This window comes from Canis aureus, chromosome 19, assembly GCF_053574225.1.
Source record: "Canis aureus isolate CA01 chromosome 19, VMU_Caureus_v.1.0, whole genome shotgun sequence".
Classification (NCBI taxonomy): domain Eukaryota; kingdom Metazoa; phylum Chordata; class Mammalia; order Carnivora; family Canidae; genus Canis; species Canis aureus.
Window position 1 is genome coordinate 54,191,189 of NC_135629.1, and position 21,969 is coordinate 54,213,157.

At 42.5% G+C, this 21,969-nt stretch overlaps 1 protein-coding gene and 1 long non-coding RNA gene across 14 annotated transcripts in view; both read left to right on the plus strand.

Moving 5' to 3' along the window:
- HNRNPM (heterogeneous nuclear ribonucleoprotein M) overlaps positions 1 to 21,969 on the plus strand; it is a 276,948-nt gene that overhangs the window by 234,867 nt on the left and 20,112 nt on the right. For 8 of the 13 annotated variants that reach the window (XM_077860179.1, XM_077860181.1, XM_077860182.1 and 5 more), the window contains exons 2-3: positions 19,654 to 19,747; positions 20,856 to 21,047. In XM_077860179.1, coding sequence (XP_077716305.1) covers positions 19,670 to 19,747; positions 20,856 to 21,047 — 270 coding nt within the window. In that variant the 5' untranslated portion in view covers positions 19,654 to 19,669. Of the gene's footprint in view, positions 1 to 1,601; positions 1,761 to 11,123; positions 11,294 to 18,593; positions 18,647 to 19,560; positions 19,569 to 19,653; positions 19,748 to 20,855; positions 21,048 to 21,969 lie in introns of those variants that run through there. The other 5 variants (XM_077860183.1, XM_077860188.1, XM_077860189.1 and 2 more) reach the window with 3 other exon arrangements.
- On the plus strand, positions 2,551 to 11,094 carry LOC144290710 (uncharacterized). Its single transcript, XR_013358278.1, has 3 exons — positions 2,551 to 3,703; positions 3,747 to 8,771; positions 8,893 to 11,094. It is a non-coding gene; the product is annotated as an uncharacterized LOC144290710 (long non-coding RNA).

Below are 21,969 nucleotides of genomic sequence, written 5' to 3' on the forward strand. Positions count from 1 at the left end.
TGTCAATTAAAGGACAGTGTGGTGAAAATCATGGTTTGGGAGATGGCAAAACCCAGGAATGTGGGCAGTGTTAAGGCAATCAGCCCATAGGAACCTAGCCTAGAAGACTTTGTCTCCTCAACCAGGGCCTGCCTTGTCCCTGATTTCCAGTCACAGTCACTCTTGAAGGGACTGTCTTGTAGAGACAGGTGGCTTCTTGTCTCTGCTGTTTTGCATTTGGACTCATCTCCCTCATGCCAAGACTGGCGTGGCCTCTTCCATCATCTCTGAGCCTTCCTGAGCAAGGGAATTCAGAGGTCAGTGAGGCTCCTTCTGTCCCCAGAGATCCCTCCAGTCTAGGAGAGGTCTAAGGGAGAGGAAGGCAAGCTTAGATACCAGTGCAGCCCCAGGAGAAGAGCTGGTGTGTACAGGGGATTTTAGTAGAGCAGAAGTGGAGAGTAGTAGGAGGAAGGCCTTGAAGATGGTTGATAGAAGGGAATTCTAGGAGATGGGTAAGTTTGAGGAATACATGGGAATGGGGCCTAGTCTCCGTGTCAGGCTGGGCTACTGGATTTCCTCTCTGGGCCTGGAATTCTCAGCCAGGGTCAGAATCACCAGGCCAAATCAAGCAGCTGGGAGGGTGTGGTAGATGAGCTATTACCCCCAGAACTTGATGATATATAGCCATTCCGTGAGAGGGGGGTAAAGAAAACTTCCCCTTTATAAGCATAGAGAGAGTTTGATGTTTGGGTGGGAACTTCTGCAAGATCTAGTGAAGCATTTCAAAGTTTGGGAGATATTGAAGCGGGGTGGTGGTGGGTGGTGGTGGTGGTGCTGTGGGGAAAGGGAGCTTGAAGCCTCTAAACACTTTCCTCAGCTTTGGCTCCTTCCAGGCCAACGTGGTTGCCCCAAGACACAAACTATAACAGCCCTTGAAAACCTGTTTTTGGACAGGGCCAAGTTTTCAGGACAAAGGGTATCCAGGGGCAGGCAGCAGGGGACCCCAGGTAAGGTTAATGGGCTCTCCTGGCCTTGTGACTCATTTCTTCTATCATGTTGGAATTCTTGCTTGTTCATTCACTCAAGAAACATCCGTGAGTCCCCAGCTACATGTTTCAGCTGTTGGTTAGCAGGTTCAGTGGGAGGGACTTAGGCTGTGAGCTCTGCACCCAGGAGCTCCCAACCCGTGGGGATACAGGCCAGACAGAGCCCAGGTGTCCTTGGTGCATGATGATACTCGCTCAGGGAGAGAGCATTTTGCACAGCAGTCCTGCCTGGCCCGGCCTGAGTCCTACCCTCCTCCTTTATATTCTAGTAAACAAAACTGCTGCTGCCTGTCTGCGCCAGCTCTGACTACAGGAAGTTGGGAGTGAGCAGCTCCGCGTCGGGAGGTGGGGAGGTGCCTCCCCTCCCCGACTTAGAGAGCGGGGGCGGGGGGGGGGGGGGAGTATCCAGTCGATGCCTAACGCAAATCCGATCGGTAATGAATGAATAACAGCTGCCGGTGCGCGCATGCGCGCGGCGGGGGCGTGGCCCGTGGCGGGAGGGGGACGAGGCGGGAGCGGGCGGCGGCGCGCGCAGGCGTTACTGGTCGCGCCGAGTCACGTGAGCGCGCAGGCGCAGCGCCTCGCATCCCGCTCCCTCACACAAAGCCCAGACGCGGAGAAAATGGCGGCAGGGGTCGAAGCGGCGGCCGAGGTGGCGACGACGGAGACCAAAATGGAGGAGGAGAGCGGCGCGCCCGGCGTGCCAAGCGGCAACGGGGCTCCGGGCCCGAAGGGGTGAGTACTCCAAGGCTCCCCGTCCCGGGCCGGGCACCTTCGCGGCGGCCGGCGGCGGCCGGCGGCGGCTCCGTTAGTTTGTTGGCGGCCTCCCACCGGCGCGGCCGAGGCCCGGGCCTTCCCCGCCGGGCCTGCCGCGGGTGCGGGCGGCCGAGGCCGCGAGGAGTGAAGCCGGGCGGCCTCGTGAGCGCCTCCAGGATCGCCGCCTCTTCCAGGCCGCGGACCTCCCCCGCCGGCCCCCGCAGGCCGAGCCCGACGCCGAGGCCTGAGGCCGAGCCCGACGCCGAGGCCTGAGGCCGGGCCCCTGCGCACGGGGATGGTGGCGCGGGCCCGGGAGCCGGGGAGTCGCCGAGTCGGCGGCCCGCTGGCCGGTCGGGTGACCTTGGGTTGAGTGGTTTCACAAGCGCCCCCGGCCCCCACCGCCTAGGGTCTCAGTTTCCCGATCCGTAAAGTGGGGGGAGGGGAGGGAGTGCGCGCGCAGGACTTGGCGCGCGGGGAGCCCCGGTAAACGGCAGCAGCCGCGGCGGGTAGGTTTCGGCAGCGATCGCGAGGCCGGTTCGGGGCGCCTCCTCTTCCTTCTCCCCCTTCCCCCGCCCTGCGGGGAAGCCTCGGTCGGAACCGCCGCCAGCCCTGCGCTCTGGGCCCCGCTCGAGTCCCTCGCGGCGTCCCTCGCTCCTTCCAGGTGCGCAGTAGGTAATTGTGGAGAGTTCGGATCTGCGGCTCAGTGTTCACCCTTAGAAGCGAGCAAACAAAGGCCGGCGGGGGGTGGGGTGGGGTGGGGTGGAGAGAAACCTCCTCTTCCTTGTTCCCGAGGAAGATTTCCTTCCCCTCATTAGGCGGGCTCACCGACTTGCGAACTTCGTCACCTTTCCTAGTCCAGCTTGGGGCTCTGTCGGGCTCCTTGGATTCTCAAGTTCAATTAAAGCCTTAAAGCGTCATCTCGTGTCCCCGGGAAACCCACCCTTTCGGATGGCAGCACCTGAAAGACGTGGAGAGACGTTGTGGCTGCGACCGACGCTGTCGGGGAGGAGAGGGGAATTCTGGGCACACATTGGGCTTCCTACAGATTTTTTTTTTATAAATTAATGGTAACATACATTAGATTCACAGTTTTAACCTTTTTTTTTGAGTGCAATTCAATGACATTAAGCGCATTCACAGTATTGTGCAGCTGTCCTCCCTTGTCCACGTCCAGAACTTTTAGCATCTTACAAACTGGAACCCGTACACAGGAACTTCCTATTCTCTCCCTTTCCCAGCTTCTGGTTACCTCTGTTGTAGGGTCTCTGTCTCTTAGTTTGAGTTTGCCCTCCCACAGATTTTTAATATGCATAACTAGAGTTTGTGGAGATAGGAAGTGAATGCAGTTAAATTGGCTTTTTGTGAAAGAGCATTCACTAAATACTAGCTTTGTGAAACTTTCTCTCCTTAGGTGAGGAGGAGCAAAATACCATGGTTACTGGTCCTGGGAAATCAACAGGAAGGCATCCTGGAAGTATATTCCCAACACTTTACTGTTGAACACTGGAAAGAGATGTGCTCATTTGGACTTTTTTTCATCTTTTAGGGAGCCTAGTAGGATTTTTGGGGGCCATATTTGGGGGTCTTTTAAGATACATTTATTTCTGGTGTTTTTGTTTGTTTTTCTTTCAAACCATTTGTCACAGGATGAAGTGCTGCTAGAACCTTACCTTGTTAGGTGAGGTTTGATTAATGGCTTAGTTATAGATTAAGGCACCTGGGGTACATTTTTCAGATTTCCCATTTTCCACTGTTCATTTTCAAGTAGTCATTTTGTGAGTGGTTGATTTAACACGTGGACTATTAGGAAGAACCTGAAGACTTAAGAGATAAAATAACCCTTGTTGGAAAGAACCCGGAGTTTAGAACTGCTTAATAGTGGATATTTTGGGGAGGTAGTAACATTTAGATCTATTTTGTTTGTTTTTGTTTTTTTTTTTTTTTTCATTTAGATCTATTTTGTAGGGCCTGTGGAAAACTTTTTTTTGTTTTTTCCTTTCTTTTTAAATTTTTCTTCCCTTGTTTTGGTATGAGGAGGCTCTAGAAACCGAGCTCGTTAGAATAAAGCTCTTGCCCAGAGGAGGAAGCAATTTACGTTTCAGTAGTAGGGTAATTACACTGTGATTGAAATAAAAGGAGTTACCTGGCAGGGCCACTCTCCCTCCAACCTAACCTGCTAGGGGCAGGGAGTTGTATCTTTAGTTGGGGAAGGATGAAAGAAGTTAAATGGGGGAGGGACGGAGGGGAGTGTCCAAAGACTAGGGATTTGAGTATATGCTTTGCATATTTGTAAAAAACTGATGCTGCTGTAGCATTTAATGCTAAAACAGTGGGTGCCAGCTGGTGGGCAGTGAATTCCAGGCGAAGGAATATTGATTTTTACCTTGAAAGCCTTTGAGGGATGGGATTTGAGCGTAAAATTTAGTTCTTCTGACCTCTCTGTACCAGGAGTGGAGTGTACTGTAAACGAAAAAGGCAATGAGCAAACTTGATTGAGGACCCCAGATAGGAAAGCTTATTTTTCAGTTCCCTTTCTGGGTGTGGGAGGAGGATTTGTTTTATTTTGATGAGAAATTTTCCATCAAGATTGATTTGATTCAGAATTAAGCATATTTAGTAAGGGAGAAAAGGCATTCATTTTAGAGGACTATAATAGGTTTAGGTATGTATCCATCCCCCCCACCCGCCTTTTTTTTTTTTTTTTTTAAGATTTTATTTATTCATGAGAGACACACAGAGAGAGGTAGAGGCAGAGACACAGGCAGAGGGGGAAGCAGGCTTCATGCAGGGAGCACGACGCTGGACTCGATCCCAGGACTCCAGGATCACGCCCTGGGCCAAAGGCAGGTGCTAAACCACTGAGCCACCCAGGGATTCCCCACCCCCCACCCGCTTTTAAGTAAAGATTGCACCATATATTTAAAATCAGTGACTTAGGCTTTTCTAGATTAATCTTGTTGCTGAATCAGAAAATTGGGAGATGGAGTTATTTAAAAATTAAGAAAATATATTTAGTATAGATTCCCAGGGAGGTAACATTGTGTTAACTCTGTATTAGAACTGAGAAAAAAATTTTTTTTAGACAATTGAGAAACCTCGGGTTAAGGAAATTGACCCAGAGTCTAGGGGTGGCCATCTAGACTCCCAAGGCTGTACTTGGTTCCACAGTACTACCTGTCTAAACACAGTCATTGGAAATGTATGTATGTAAGATTTTATTTATTCATGAGAGATGCAGAGACAGAGGCAGAGACGTGTAGAGTGAGAAGCAGGCTCCACGCAGGGAGCCCGACGTGGGACTCCATCCGGGGTCTCCAGCCTGGGCTGAAGGCGGCACTAAACCGCTGAGCTGCCTGGAAATATTTTATTTAAACGATGTTTTCCACTTTGCAATGATTTGAGTGTTTGCTGTACTTTAAAAACTGTATACTTGAAAAAAGGATATTTGAGGCACATTAGACTGAGTTCAACTTTAGAGGGGCTTCTGGATTATTTGAATGCATGCTGCCACCTCGGCTCTTCACTTTAACTTTGCTCTTTGATTTTATTCATAGCTAGCAAAGAGAAACTAGTCTGCAAAGATTAGGTTGTTTCTTTCTTTTTGGGGTTCTCAGATGGATCCTCCTGTGACTGTGTTTTACAGTCATAGAATTGAAAGCTGAATTCCTTGTTAGATACTCTGTAATGAGTACAGTGCCTGAGTATCCTCAGCCACCACCCTGTGGTGGGCTTGTTAAAAATCACTGTGTGTAAAGTGAAAGGCTAGGTAGGAGTGAATTAGTTCCCCTTAAAATTACTAGTACAAAAAAAAAAAATTGTTGGTACAGAAATAAATCAGTGCCACAGTTACTGTCTGGGTGCCAGATCTCCTTTGAACCTGTAAAGTGTGGACAGTAATGTCCTTTTTACAGAGGAAGAAGCCGAGGCCTAACAAAGACATTGGGGTTCAGACCTAGATGTGGTGCTTAGCCACCTGTAGTGCTGCCCCTTTAGATATTGTGCTGGACGTTTACCAAGCTGCTTTTTGTTAGGTGGTTTGTTGATTCTCACAGTATCTCTGTGGGCTACCCTGGATACAGGTTATGCTGGTTTTGCTGGTAAAGAACCAGAGAGGTGGAGAGCTTGAGTTGCAGGGATAGTTGAGTGGTGGACCTGGAGCTCGAATAGGGCTGAGTCGTTGCTCTGTGCACTAAATACATTAGAGGCACTCAGGACCTATCATAAGGGATGATTCTCAAGGGGCTTGGGGGTGTGGGGCAAGAGTCTCTTTCTCAGGAGATGTGATCACAATTTCAGGGTGTTGGGGTTGCCATTTCAGACTACACCTTTCATTGAAAAACTGAAAGTAATGAGAGTGTTGAGTGTTATGGAAGCATAAGAGAGGGTGTAGGGATTCAGCAAATGGAGCGATTTTTTTTTGTGGCGCAGGCACTGTTTTTTTAGTTGTGTTTAAGTACATAATTCTAATATGGTGGAGCAGCGTTATCAGTGAAACAGCTCCCAAGTCATAGTAAACCTACTTCGTCTTCGTGACTTGGAAGGTACTTATATCTTGGGGTGGCTTTTTGATGTATGGTGAGATATGTTGATAGAATGTTAGAAAACTTTTTTTTAATAATGCATCTATTTAGAACTTAAGGTGGATGATTGGATGCCAAAATGGGTAGTGTTCATTGGCAGTAGGGAATTGAGAGCTAGTTAGCAAGGAGAATATTGGTAAAACATTTAGCTGGCCTAGTTAGATCTTATTGTGGTTTCTGTTTCTTTGAAAGATCTACATTTGATACATAAAGTATCAAATATGTTCTGCTATTCAACTCCTGTTGGAGTTACAAGTCAAGTTATTGGAGTTAGATTTGAAATTTAACAGACATAAGTAGAAACTTAAACATCTAAAGCTGCGCATATTGGAAATGTGCAGCATGATAATATGCAGCATAAGTGTATTATGAATCCCTAGCTGAGTCAAGGTAATAAATACATCCATACCCCCAGCAGTTATTTCTCACCTCTAATCTTCTGAGTCCTTCTTTCCCCACCTCCAGGCAACCCTAGATCAGCTTTCCATCAATCAGTATGCATCAGTGGTTCTTAAGGGGGTTGATTTTTCTTTTCTTTTCTCTTCCCTTCCCTTCCCTTCCCTCTTCCCTTCCCTCTTCCCTTCCCTCTTCCCTTCCTCTTCCCTCCCTGGACAGGGGGACATTTGAAAGTGTCTTGCAGACGTTTTTGGTTTTCATCTGCAAGACTGAGGGATGGGGTTACTACTGCTATCTCTCTGGGAGAAGTCAGAGATGCCCATGGCAGCCCCACATAGCACAGCTTCTGGCCCAGTATGTCAATAATGCTGAGGTTGAGAAACCATGCTACGAATTAGTTTGCCAGATTAGATTTTATCAAATATAAAATTTTATATGATGGAATCATACTGTATTGTAACCCTTTTGTTGCTTGGTTTCTTCAAGTATTATTGTGTTGAGATGCATTCTTGTTGTATATAGTTTATTACTTTTAGTTGCTGAGTAATATTTCAATTTATGGATCTACAATTTGGTTTTTCATTTACCTGTTTAGTAGATAGATTCCCAGTTTTGGGACATTACATATAATGTTGCTGTGAACACTTCGGTACAAGTTTTTGTATGGAAATATGCTTTGTTTTCTCTTGGATAAGTATCTAGGTGCAGATGATTGGGTCATATGGTAGGTGTGTGTTTAATATTTTTAATGTCTATAATCTGAATTTGGAAATAAGCAATTTTGTCAGTGTAAACATATCCACTTATAAAAACGTGATTCTAATATAATCCACTTATAAAAACGTGATTCTAAAAAGCTTTTAGAGTTAAGTGTTATAAATATCTTAGGGCTAGAGAAGAATATTCCCCTAATTTTATCCCGAAGATAAGTGAGAAAATGGGATTGCACATTTTAAAAAATGAGCTTTTCAGGATACCACTCTTGAAAACTCTCATATTAGCTATACTTGAATACATGTCTTGAGTGAGAATTCTTTGACGGTGGTCTACACTTTTGTCAAGAAGGGTTGATAGTGTGGAGATTATTTAAAAAACTTTTTTTTAGAAGGGGGTGCTTGATTGGCTCAGTTTGGAGAGCATGCAATTCTTGATTTCAGGGTTTTGAGTTTGAGCCCCATGTTGGGCGTAAAGATTACTTAAAAAAAGAAGGGTTGCTAGTGGTGATTGGGTTTACAAAAAGGTAAATTTTCTAAGAAGCTGGAAGTGACGAGATAGTTCTAACCTCATTTACTTAGGATAAACCTTCTCAGAGACTGGAAATGATTAGCCAGAGAAGGATTTGGGTAGAGTGCTGTGCTCACGCCTTGGACATAATCCATTTGAGCTGCTTTCTTGATGGTGAGCCACGTGATGTGGATTAACCCCAAACCAAATACCTAGCTTCTGTGGTTAGATTGGGTAGCTAGCCTATTCTTAGCCATATCATCTGCAGAATATGGATGGACACTTTGTTACCTGCTTTGTCTGTGATTAGTTACACGTTTTGTAACCAATAGGTGAGCTGAGCAGGTCTGAAAAACAGACCAGAGTAGAGCTACTACTGAGCCTTGGTTTTTTTTTTTTTTTTTAAATAAGATTTAAAAAAAAATTTTATTTAGGGCAGCCTCGGTGGTGCAGTGATTTAGCGCTGCCTGCAGCCCGGGGTGTGATCCCGGGTCTCCAGGATCACGTCTGGGTTGAAGGCGGCATTAAACCGCTGAGTCACCGGGGCTGCCCCGAGACCTTGTTGTTTAAATTATAGAGTGTATGGATATCAAAAGAAATCAGTTATATTAAAAACATTTCTATCCACAGACCCTCTAGAGGTGTGTGGATGGAGATTGATTTACATTCGAGGAATTTTTACTAGCACTTCTTTTTTTAAATTTAATTTAATTTATTTTTTTTGCTAGCACTTCTTAACTACTAAGAGTAAGAGACATATAGGCAAATACACTCTGTTTGGCAGACTATGGTGTGGGACTTTCTTTTTTTTTTTTTTTTTTTTTTGATGGAAACACAGGAGGGTTTATTTACAAGCTCCAGCTTGGGTCCAAGTATACCCGACCCAGCGGAGCAGGGACTTGGACCCCGAGGTGTGGGACTTTCATATGAAGTAGACGGGTGGCCTCTGTGATGGTTGAGGGTTTCCTCTGAGATCTGTTTGGTGTGCAGCCAGCCTGAGGAGGACCTGTTGTTAACTTGGGGGTAGACAGAGTAGAATTCTAGGTATTTGAGGATTCGAGTAGCCATACCCCTCCATGTCTGCCAGCCTCAGTGAAGGAGGTCTATTTATTGCAAGTTGGTATATTTAAAATCATGGAGGAAACGTCTTTCCTTACTTTTACGTAGGAGGATACCTTCATTGGGTCAGCACTTGGCACTCTTGTGTTTGGATCTGAGAGACCAGCAGAAAAAACAGTAACTTTGGGGCTACAAAAAGTTGCTAACTTAAAATTTTCCAAGTGGAATGGCTGGTTGGCTCAATTGGTAGAGCATGTGACTCTTGATCTCAGGGTCGTTGAAGTCAATAAAGCTCCACGTTGGGTGTATAGTGTACTTAAAATTATTTTTTAATTCTAATATGTTAAAAAGAGAAAAGTTCTCTGTCATGTGGTATTTGAACACTACTTCTCCCACACAAGGAAGGTATATCCTAGAATAAATAGCAGCCCTTTAAATAAATAAAGGTAGGTTTATAAATCATTGATGCCATAATTTTGGCTTTTTGTTTTTTTCCATTTTTGTCATGGATCACAAAGTCTGCTAGACTCTCTGGTTTGGGAGTTGCTGGATTTTCACTGGTGAAAAGCATAGGGCTTGGTAAGCAGAAAGTACAGGACATAGTGTGGGAAGTGAGAGGAACTTCCTGTGTCTGCTGGATTCCCTTGTTCCTAGTCACCTTTCACAGGTGTCTGCCTGTGGTCACAGAGGGCTGAACATGAGTGGGTGGCTCATGGAAGAGGGTCACTTGGCCAGTGCATGGTGCCCTGGCTGTACACACTGGTCTGTTTCTCTGTGCTATGGCCTAGACCCCCAGCCTGATGTCTGGTTCTGTGCTTTTGAAGTTTGCTTTTCTTGTGAAACTTCTGTCATGTCCTAATCTGTCCTAATCTAAATGCCGAGTTTGTGTCTGTAGAGCTTAGATATGAAGTGTTACAGTGTGAAGATTCCTGACCCACAAAGGTAAAAGAGTATTATAGGAAAAGCCATGCCAAAAAAGTATTCATTCACTCTTTGCTGAAGGTGGAATCTTTTCCTGTGTGTTGTCTTTTACCTACCTGGGTTGCTCAGACTTCTGGTTTTCCTAGGGCAGTATAGGGAATGGCTTCTTTCCCTTAAAAGGATCCTTTTTTTGGTGGATATATATATAATATATAATTTGCCATTTAAGTGTATAGTGGCATTAAGTTCTATCTTATATATTATACCACTGTCCATTTTCAGAACTTTATTACAAACAGAAACTCTCATCTATTGAACTGTAACTACCCGTTCCCACCTCTCTCCAGCTTCTGGTAACCTTTCTTCTGTTAGAGACAGTCTCTCTGCCTGGCTTATTTTGCTTAGCATAATGTTTTCAGACTTCATCTGTGTTGCAGCATCTATCAGCATTTCATGCCTTTTACAGCCAGCTGAATAATATAATATTCTATTGTATGGCTATACCACATTTTGTTCATTCCATTCATCTGTTGGTGGACCCTTGGGTTGTTTCCACCTCTTGGCTCTTATGAATAATGCTATTTGGTGTACAAGTATCTGTTCCTTCTTTTCACATCTTTTGGATTTGTACCTAGGAGTGGAATTGTTGGGTCATATGTTAATTGTGTGTTTTAACTTTTTGAGTGATTGCTAAAGTTGTCCATAGTGGCTGCACCATTTTATATTCCTACTTAAAAAAAAATTTTTTCCCCCACACCAAAAAGATCGTTTTGTGAAATTAAAGTTGATTGGGCCTATATGCACCAGCTCATTTCTGTTCTATGCAGTCTTGCAAATCTTCCCTTCTGTTTTCCGGTTTCTGGCATGAAATTAAAGCACCTTGCACAGGGAGTTAGCCTCTTGCTCCCATCTCTGTTAAAGCCCCTAGGAATGTATGAAGGCTTAGCAGAGCACAGTTTCTTGGGCTCCTTGATTGGTGGGTTTTAAGGAGTGCGCTACTGTACCTTTTTGTTCTATGAGTACTTAAGTTTGAATGTGTCAGACGAAAGTCAATATTAGTCTTGTGTTAGATGTAACTGCGTGGAATTGTAAACCTGGCAAATCAAATACTGTCTTTCATATTGTGCTAACATATGGACCCTTTTTTTCCCTTCGAATTCAGTGAAGGAGAGCGACCTACTCAGAATGAGAAGAGGAAGGAGAAAAACATAAAAAGAGGAGGCAATCGCTTTGAGCCATATGCCAATCCAACTAAAAGATACAGAGCCTTCATTACAAACATACCTTTTGATGTGAAATGGCAGTCACTTAAAGACCTGGTTAAAGAAAAAGGTAATGGTACTGGTGGTCGAGTAGGGTAAGAAGGTTGATGTGTCATCTTTTCTGTGGCTAATTCCTTGGTTATTTTTTTGTCAGTGGAAGTTGATCTGGGTAGAGCATGTGTTCTGTCCAGGCTTGAGAGTTAAGCCGCTTTACCCACCCTACTTTTTTTGTGTGGTCATGCACCTGTGTGTCAAACAGGGTGGTTTGTATGGTCCTTTGGCCTACAAATGAATTTACTGGCTTAATATGGTTAATAGGGCTTCGATTAAGCTTGAGGGGAGCCTCTTTGTGTTGAGGAAATTTTTTGATTTCTTCATAATAGGTGGGAGAGGTTTTTCCTTAAAAATTTTTTTAAGCTTTTTAATTCTGGAGGGAAGGTAGTTTGTTTAAATTCTTTGGATGTCTTCCTGGGATCAAAATTTGGTAGTTGGAACTTGTGCTGCTCAGATTCTAAATTCTAAAACATTAGCTTGTATTTAAACTGTTAGGCTCCCCCCCCCCCCCGGGGGGGGGAGGATTCCCAGGTTAGATTGGCAATTGGAGAGTTCAAAATAAGGCATCTGTTACCTAACGCTGTGCTTTCAGGTGCACTTTAGTAGTGGCCCAGTGTCCAGATTCTGGCCCAAGGCAGGGGAAGCAACTGAAGCTCTGCTGCCACCAGGAGGTCCTAGGAGGCTGGTTGTCTCCATGGTCTTCTGCCTCACCCCCGTGCACACCATATGTATCCTCTTTCTTTCCACATTCTTGATCTGCTGCTTTTGTCTTCCTTTCTTTCCTGATTCTTGGCCCTGCTGGTGGCACTCAGGGCTTAAAGAGATTGCTCAGCCCTGGTTTAGACAAAACTATTGATAGAGACAATTTGTCTGATGCCTTGAGGTCTCCCCCAAGGGAAACCTAGAATCAAATTACCCTTAAATGGAGTCTTTTTGAAGGACTGAAAGGTATTGGTTTTCTGGAGCATTCATAATGAAAAGAGATTCAAGCTTGAATTGTCAAATGATTTAACATTTCAGTGGCAGAGATGCCACTTGGAATAGGCCATTTTGGTATTTGTACTGGTGCTCCCAGCATTGGGTTTTGAACTTATGACTGGCCCACTGCCATCATTGTCCCATCACTTAATTTGACCATGACATGCCAGAAGCACTAGGCACTGTGAACTTCTCTGTACATTCATGTAGGCTGCTCCCATGTAGTAGTTCTCCAGATAACACGGATGGAAAAACGTTTGGTGTGAGATTTGTTTTCCTGCCTTGATCAGCCAAATCATTCCTGCCAATGCTCCTAGGGCAAGAGTGAAGTTTCTTTTTGTCTGAAGGGCGTGTCATGTGGCATCCCAGATGCAGTGTTCTTGGTTTTTGGGACTGCTGCTTCAATACAAGTTTAGAATTTCTGTACAGTACAGTTGGGTCTCATTCGAATTTGTTTTTGGAATAACCCCCAAAAATTTGTGTTCTCGTGATTTGGTTGAACCGCTGAATTGATACTTCATTGATAATAAGGTATAGTAGTTCCAAGAACCAGGAATGTGGCTTTGAAAATGCAATTGTAGAATTTTGTAAGAGATTGCAGGCCAAATTATTTTTTTATTTTTAGGAGTGTGTGAACCAGTTTTGGGACATGATGGATAAAGTAGGTGACATTTTTACTGCTTTACCATTCAGTAATTCAGTTTTGGAAGCCTTAAGCTGGTAGCAGCAGCCATGACGTTTCTGGATGTAGAAGCAGTTCACCTCAATTTCCTATTGCACTGTATTAAGTGTGGGGCCAGCCTGGTGGTTTATTTGGATACTTCCAAACTGGTTCTCATATTCTCCTGGCATACTGCTACGAATGCCCTGGCTCAGCCCTTTCAGTGTACTTTTTGGTGGTGTAATTTAGAATTACAGGTGTGCAGTAAATAAGTTATTATAAACAAATCTTAAAATGTTCTTGTTTAGAGCTCCCCTGTATAGGTTAAATAATTATTTTTGTTTAAATTACGTGTGTAGTATTGTATTGTGGGCGAAAGGGATTCAGAAGAGAAAGGTAATTTCATGGTAATGCTTCTGTTCATCATGTGATTTCTGAAGAATTTTACTGTTCACATATATAGGTCTCCTTAAAAATGTTTGTTTTTATTATGAGGTTTAAAATTGCAATTTTATTTTTGTGTTGGTATACTGATAATGTTTAGGTGGTTATTTGAAATTTGAAGTATTTACTTGAAACCTGTTGCAAGTAAGTTTTCATTTTTTGAAGACTTGTTATTGCAGTTAGGGGCACTTAACACCCTAAAAGCGTGGGTCTCAAAGTCATCTCCAGAGTGGGCCAGCAACGGAGACTTGGCTTATTACATACAACCCAACCACTCTTGATAGGTTTGCATTTTAAGAGTTCTGGTGTTTCAGGAAACCATCTGAATAAGTTAGTATTTGTTGTCTTCAACTTATAGGTCTGGAAAATGTCCTGTCCCTGCCATACTATCTAATTGCGGTCTCTCAGAAGTAAACTAGTAGCTTTGAAGGGGGCAATACAGGAGCTTTTCTAAGGCTAATCATGCCTTGAGATTGCCTCCAGGACCCCTCCCTAATTCATCTTTCCGCCCTTCTTGGCCACCAAATGTATATTCTCAGTCTTAAATTTTAGCATTTAGTAGCATTCCAGGAGATCCTACTAAAGATACATGTATTATGTGGATTGGTCACTTTGCTTTTTCCCCTGGATGGGGTAATAAGGCTTGTTTGGTGGCACCACTGTCATGAAATTAGCATTGCTAAATTTAAAGAGAAAATGTATTGAGAGCTTTGTCTCGTTCTCAGTCTGGCTGCGTTTTTTTTTTTCTTTTTTTTTCTTTTTGCTACGGATCCTCTACCCCCAAGTTAAGGATGTGGATTAAACAGTTTTTGCAGCCTATAGAATAGAATGATGAACTTTCCCCTTCCTGCTCTAAGTGTCCTGATGGAACAAGGAAAGGATTCTGTTGTTCTTCCTTTTGATCATGCTGATTTTTTAACAGATAGTACATGGAACAAATGGCTGCTGTGAACACCAAAGAGTTGCTGAATTGAAAAAAAAAAAAAAAAAATTTGAGAGCCAGTGTAATAGATTAGAATTGGAGATTGTCACACCAGGTTTGCAGATGCTTTCACAGTCTCACAGCCTGCCTGATTTACATCATCGGCCAGATTGAGATCACATGAAAAGATTGAGATCACATGAAAAGTGTTGGCCATAAGGAGTGGGTGAAAAAGGTGACCTTGGGGATTTTAAACATAAATAGTGTTGTGCCACATTACTGTGAAGTCCTGTGTCGATGAAGAAAGCTCATTATTAGGCTGCTTGTTCTCCTGGCCTAACCAGGGAGTTGGCTCCATCGAGGTAGGGCATTTGTAAAGAGACAGGCCTGAGTTGGACCTGCAGTGAGTAAACATGGAGCAGTTTGAGGAATAAAGGAAAGTCAGTAATGGAGTTTACTCTCTATAAATCCCAAGTTTACCAGCAGTCAGTTTAACTTGTGTAAGCAAAGATTTCTTTAAGCACTTAATCCTCTGTCTTCATTTAATGGATCACTTTTTTTCCCCTAAGATTTATTTATTTTGAGAGAGAGCAAGCAAGAGAGGGAGCATGTGTACTCGAGAGCACCCACAAGGGCAAAGGCAGAGGATCTCCAGCAGATTCCACATGCTGAGTGTGGAAGCCCTGTGTTTCCTGATTCCACGACCCTGAGATCATGACCTGAGCCAAAATCTAGAGTCTGAAGCTTAACCTGCTGAACCACCCTGGCACCCCTGATGGATTGCTTTAAGTAAATTTCAAATTCCAGCTGACAGAAAACTGAGGCCCAGAGGGCAAGCGTAGTCCAAGTGTAGTTGGCTCTTGAAGACAACCTACATTGTGAGTTCTAGGGAGCCGAGTTTTATTTTCAGTTGAAGTAAAAATCCACATCCAGTCTATTTGTTCTTTCATATTTTCCTTTTCTGGAAATTCAGCTGGCACTTTGTGAAGACCTGTTATGCTAACACATTTGTGTCTCTGGGCAACCTTGGTTGAACCCTGACAGTGTAGCCTGCCTTCACTTAATAAGTACTAATTTTTGGTTCAGTTAGAGAAGTAGTGCTCTTCTCCTGTTGCTGTGGAAGTAGAAGCAAGAATGGGCTCAATAATTTTTCTAGCTCATCCATAAATCAAGTGGTCCTTCTGTAGTTATTTTGCCAGGTTTCAAGTTGTCTGTATATTAAAGACACGAGCTTCCCAAATTAGAGTACGCATTGGTACTCTGTGCCCCTCTATCAGAGTGGCCACGTGAGGGATGAGTGTGTTCAATAACGTGCCCTGCTTTTTTTGAGCCTTTACTCTCTACCCTCGCCTTTAAATTATAGGCCTTTTCATATATGAATTTTCTTCAGTGAAGTTTTGGCCTCTGTACTCCCTCTGTTTTTTGAGTCCATTTCAGACTAAATGAGAACACAGATTATAGGTACTGTTTGTGATTTTAAAAAAATTTATGCAGGTGTGTTAAATCATAGCAGCTCCTTGTGACTACCTGACTTGGGTTGCTTGTTCATTCTGATCCTTTTGATGTGTTTTATGCCTGAGGCAATGTTTTAAATTGTAAATGTTGGCTAAAGGTAATTTGTTGGAGCATTTTTTAAAAAAGGTAGGTGAAAACATCTGGTATTTTTCAGTTTTAGTTTTTTCGTTTGGATGTTTTGATGTTTAAAGCTGCAGTAGAATTTACTAACAGCTCCTTTTGGATTCCATGGATCCTGTCCGTGTGCAGGAAGGGGGAGGAGCAACAGTGTTATCCATCAATGCCCGTGAGTTCCATCTGGGCGAGACTGTTGCTATGGCCAGTTTGTTACCTCTGTCTCTCAGTAGTAAAGCATCTGCTCTGGTTGATTTGTTCTTTTAAACTTCATTTTTTTGGATGTGACCAGACTATGCATAGGTGGCAAATTTTATTTTCAATGTTTTGTTGCTAGTTGTACTGACCACACTAAACGGGTCTTTAATACTGTAGAACTAAAAGAGGGGTGGTCTTCATTAAAGTGTGTACTAGCACATCTTGCAGATCCTGTAACCCTAATTTGCTTACATCTCTGAATTGATGCGGTCTCTCAGGGTAGAAGTTGGGAATGTATGAGGGATCATGGTTATTATCGATGCTCCCTTGGGAACAACACTACTGATGCTGGAGCCACAATGAGTGCCTAACCTGTGGCTAAACTGATAGGACGAGGGGTTTTTTAATGTAATTTTTTTGTTTTTACTAAACTATACCATTTGGGGAAAAACAAAAAGGGACATTTTCAGCAGTTTTGGTGCTAAGGATTGAAGTTGGATGTGTGCCATCACTAGAATGTTAAGTGGAAAAGTCCTAATTTCTAAACCTAGCTTTTTAGGAAAAAAATTTGGTTTGGACTTGGTTGGTTTCTAGATTGCAGTGACAGTTTTTTGATAAAGTGTCTTTATGGACACAGACTAGAAACTTATATGCAACAGTATTTGATATTTGACAACATAGTTACAGTTGTCTTGAGTTAGATATGTGATGATTTATTTTTAAGGTTACTAGATGGTAGTCACAGCTTGTAGAAAATAAATTTGAGGTCTCTTACTGTCTTGACACTATTTGGCATTTTTATTAAAGTGGAGATAAGGCTGTTGGTCCTCAAATGGCTGCTGCTGTTGAAATGAATGGCTTTTTAAAAACATGGCCTCAGGAATGGCCACCTTTTTTGGAATTGCTTTACTTTTGTCTGGGTAAAATAAGGATAATTTGCCTGACTGTCCTTTGGCTGTGATCATTTTCAGTTTGTCCCACTGGAGTATGTAACTCCAAAATTTATACCAGTCCCTATACTTTACTTCATTTCTTTGCACTGATTCTCTTGTTTTGTGCAAAGTGCTGGTTTGGTTCTGTAACATTCCATGAAAGGACAAGGGGGGAGGTGACTTTGAATACTTGGCCTTGTTGTCAACTCCCATGCAAATATGTTACTAATAGACATGCCCTTCAAATTGTTAATTTTAGTTTAAAAGTAATTTTATCTTACGTTTAAATCTTTCCTTGCTATTATTAATTTAAAAATCCTCGTAATTTGAATATCCTTTAAGCAAAGGATTTAGAATAGGCAGGACTTGTTGAGGCCATTAGACCTTGTACTGTTAAACCAAAGTTGAACACAGAATTGGAGAAGACTTTACTATCATAAAAATAATCCTTTAAAAAAAAGAATATTCCTGAAGACAAAAGCACTTTCTTGACTTTGGAGAACCTGCTTAAGAGATTGTTTTCTCCAAGTTAACACTTTTAATTACTGTTCTCTTTGTGCCATCTTCAAGTTCAGCAGCCATTTTGGTGGTTGTCTTCTTGATGGGTTCTAAAATCTGGTCTTGGTGGTCATGAATTGGCAATCCAAACCTTGAGGAAAATCTGCTGAATTTTTTGAAATACTTTGTTTCCCCACCTCCCTTTGTGTAGTTCCGAATCTCAATCTGAATCTCAATCTCGTGAGTCTTCTTGTTTAGTTGCAAACTGAACTCTAAATTTGCATTTGTGTTTTTCAATGGGAAGGTTGAGAAAGCAGGAAAGATAAAGCCTGGCTTAATTCACTGAAGAGAATCCAGATGCTGCTCTGGATTTATGATCGGATACTCAAATATCTTATTTTTGACAGTTCTGGAGCCTGATGCCATGTGCAGGACCAGCTCCAGATTTTGTGGGGCCCCATGCAAAATGAAAATGCAAGGCCTTTTGTTAAAAAATTAAGGATTTCAAGATAACAGAGCATTAAGCTAAGCACGTGGCCCTCCAGTGCATGGTTGCACCCACGTAGCCGGCCATACTGTGTGTTTGCCTTTGAGCGTATTATACTTGCACATTCTTATATTTAGCATTTGAAGCTCGGTTCGGTGGCATTGCAGCTTGTGTGCTGTTTGCCTGCTTTCACCCATGAGATTATATTGTGTAAAACTGTTTTCCTCCTTTCCCCAAAAGAGTGAATCATGCAGACTTCTTTCCGATAGATTTGGATTGCCTCTAGTCATGATTGAGTATTCGAGACAGGGAAATTGATATGGAAATCTGTGGAAATAGCTTGTTTGTGGTGGGAGGAAAATCAAGGACATAATTGTTAATGAGTCTCACCTACTTTTACTGCACACCTGTAATGCCTAGTTTGGTGGTTTAGAGAATATGGAGTGTTTCTGGGCTTTCTTATAAGGCAGAGGCTCCATACAAGGTTGCTGATGATTGTTCTAAATTCCCATTGTTTTCTTGGCTTTTCTCCCTTGGTTTATGTGTCGTCTGGAAACTGATTTGTAGTTGGTGAGGTAACATACGTGGAGCTCTTAATGGACGCTGAAGGAAAGTCAAGGGTAAGTGTCTGAGAGAATTTCTTCTGTGGATTTACTACTTGAAAAATGTAACTGTATGGTGGCGTGGAATCGAATGAAATCAGGAAGGCAGTGAGTGCTCATGTTATAGTAGCTATGTTTGATTTTGCCAAACATTTGAGTGGGGTGGGAGGGGATTTGCAAACGGGAGTCCCGCTTTTCCAAATGGCTGGCCAAAGAGCTTTTTGGTATTCTGTTTGGATGCCCAATTTGGATAACTGGGGACCAATAGCAGCATTGTCTCTTTGTTAACAGAGGAATTGGCTGTGTGTGAATTATGCATGGAATTTTAGCGGTGGTATATTAATGTAAAACGTGTGTTCTTGTCTAGAAAATGTTATTCTTGGTCGTTTGCTGAATTTGAAAGTTGTGTGAACCAAAGATTTCCGAAAAGTCGCCTTTGTGCCAGTAAATTGTAAAACAAATTTTAAAACCTGAACGTTTAAAATTGGCCTAGTTTAAAGAGAAAATAAATTATTTTGTCGTGCAATAGAATGGCTTAGAATAATCAAAGGATGAGCTTTAATTTATGGAAGGGATGGATTTAGGAGGAGTATGATAAGGAATTGATTTGAGTACAAAGAGAAGCAGATCTAAAGTTTGTGTGATTTCTTGGAGAACCTGAATTTAGGTCTGCTTATAACCTCAGCAAGTATAGTGCAATGCTGGTAATGTGCAGGCAGAGGAGAGAATAAGGAGCCCAGCTTTTAATAAGGAAGGGTAGGCAAGACATTCCTGTGAGCTTCCCATTAGAAGGGCTTAATTTAAAAACTAACTTTGTTACATAAATCATACTTGTAATTTATATAATTGTCATTGATATTTACTATGCTTTTCTTTTCTTTTTTTTCCCCCCTTTCCTTGCTCTTCTGACTGGTCTGTGGCTTCCTCCAAAGGGATGTGCGTAAGTATTGTCTAGTTACTTATTGGCAATTGAGCCTTCTAAATTGCAGGACTGGTTTCACTCATCTCCTTTTGACTCTTCATAGCGTTGTTGAATTCAAGATGGAAGAAAGCATGAAAAAAGCTGCCGAAGTTCTAAACAAGCATAGTCTGAGTGGAAGACCACTGAAAGTCAAAGAAGTAAGCTCTTGAAACAATGTGGATACCATTTATAATTGTCGAGTTGTCCCTGTTTGGAATTAGGAAAAGACACACATAGTGCTTGACTACATTTTACGGAGGAGATCAACCTGTTTTTAATGAAGAGGGTCAGTCACAGGCTTCAGTAGTCACTCCTATAAGAACTTTGGAATAGTGGCCGAGCACATCCTGAGCAACTGCTGCCTTCCTAACATCTGTGATTTGGCTTAGCAGCCTGCCTTGTTTTATCAGGGGTACTCAGACCAAGCCCACATGGTGTGTGTGTGTGTGCGCGCACGTACACGTTAAGGGAATCTTCGTCTACGGTTTTACCCAGCCTGAACCCTATTCTTACTTAGTCAACCTTTTTTTCTTTTTTTTTTAAAGCGAATTTGTCATTAATCTACTTTCATATCTAATCCAAACCAGAGATCTTTTCTCTTTTGAGGGAGAGGGAAGTTTTTGTCAATTACATCTCTCCCTGACTTATTTTGAGTTTTTCTTAGAGGAAAATCAGTATATTCAGAACTCAGGAGAATGTGGTAGGGTTTAAGGTTTCTGTGTGTTGAAGAGACACCTGATGAAAGGGCAAAGAGTTCAAGACTAGTGTCAATGCCAGAGTTTCACAAACCTATGCAGACCTTACACGAGTCCAACGCCTGAATAACATGAAGGACTGGAGTACCTCGGTGATCTAGAACTGCGTTTTCAAACTTTGGGGGGAAAAAAATCACTGATTGGATTATCAGAAATTACAAAGCCCCATTGAAAATTAGTGAGACTCAACTATACCAAGCCTGTGAAGATCTTATTTCCGTCTGGAAGTGTTCTATATTATATCAACTAATCATGTCATCCACCCTACCCCACCTCCCTTTCAGTTAAGTTGAGAGTTAAATTTTACACCGTTTCTTTCTTCCTCATACCTTTGGCTGGAATTCTTCTAGCCTGATGGTTGAGTTCATTTGAATTTCTTGTTATAGATCTCAAGAAATGCTTTTCAAACAACCTCTCAATCTCTGGAGTTTTGGGAATATCACTTTTTGTGAGATCATGATCTTAGTTATCACTGAGTCAGTTAAACCTAACACTTCTGTGCTTGTTTTAGGATCCTGATGGTGAACATGCCAGGAGAGCAATGCAAAAGGTGATGGCTACGACCGGTGGGATGGGTATGGGACCAGGTGGCCCAGGAATGATTAATATCCCACCCAGTATCCTAAATAATCCTAACATCCCAAATGAGATTATCCATGCATTACAGGCTGGAAGACTTGGAAGCACGGTATTTGTAGCAAATGTAAGTAAACAGAAACATTGTCTAAAATAGAAAATCAGAACTTTATGAAATAATCTTGTTAATATGTTATAAAAGTAGTTCTGATGTTTGAGAAGAAAAAATTTAAAGAGGGTTATGCTTCTGTGCCTGGGTGGCTCAGTCAGTTAAGCATTTGCCTTCGTCTCAGGTCTGATCTCAGGGTCCTGGGATGGAGCCCTGTGTCAGGCTCTCTGTTTGGTGGGAAGTCTACTTCTCCCTATCCTTCTGTGCTCTTCCTCTCTCAAATAAGTAAAATCTTTTAAAAAAAAAAGGGGGGGGGGAGGGTGTGCTCTCTTCTTGATCTGTGCTTTGAAGTTGGGTTTTCTCCCATAGTGATTACTGTAGTGATACGTCACAGGCCTGACAATGGTCTATTGGGACCATGTTTACTGACTTTTTCTGGTTACAGAAGTGGTAGTGGAGTCTGCATTTCCTGTGGGTTTATTTAGGTTCAGGTCGGAAAAGTATATCCACAGCGCTGATGTTTCCCTTCTTCTTGTGTCTGGGATGAAAGATGATTCTCTTGCCATTTGCAAAGGGAAATATTTTTAAAGGAAAGTGGGTTGGGGAGGATGATGGTGAACTTAAGCTGGGGAAGAAAAAATTTTTTAAATATTCACAAAATAAGCATTAATTTGAAAGGTATGAGTTGACTTAACCTGTTCTTTCAGAGGAAAGAGACAGTGAATAGCAGTTAAGGCCAGGCTTCATAATCCTACTTGAAAAATTCCACTGCAGGTGATAAATTTTTGTGACATTTAAAAATTTTATTTATGTTTATTAAAATCTTTTTTATTAAGTACACACACCCATTTGGGGCTTAATGCATGACTCCAAGATCAGGAGCCACATGCTCTACCGACTGAGCCTGCCAGGCACCCAGTATAATAAAAATAATGTCACG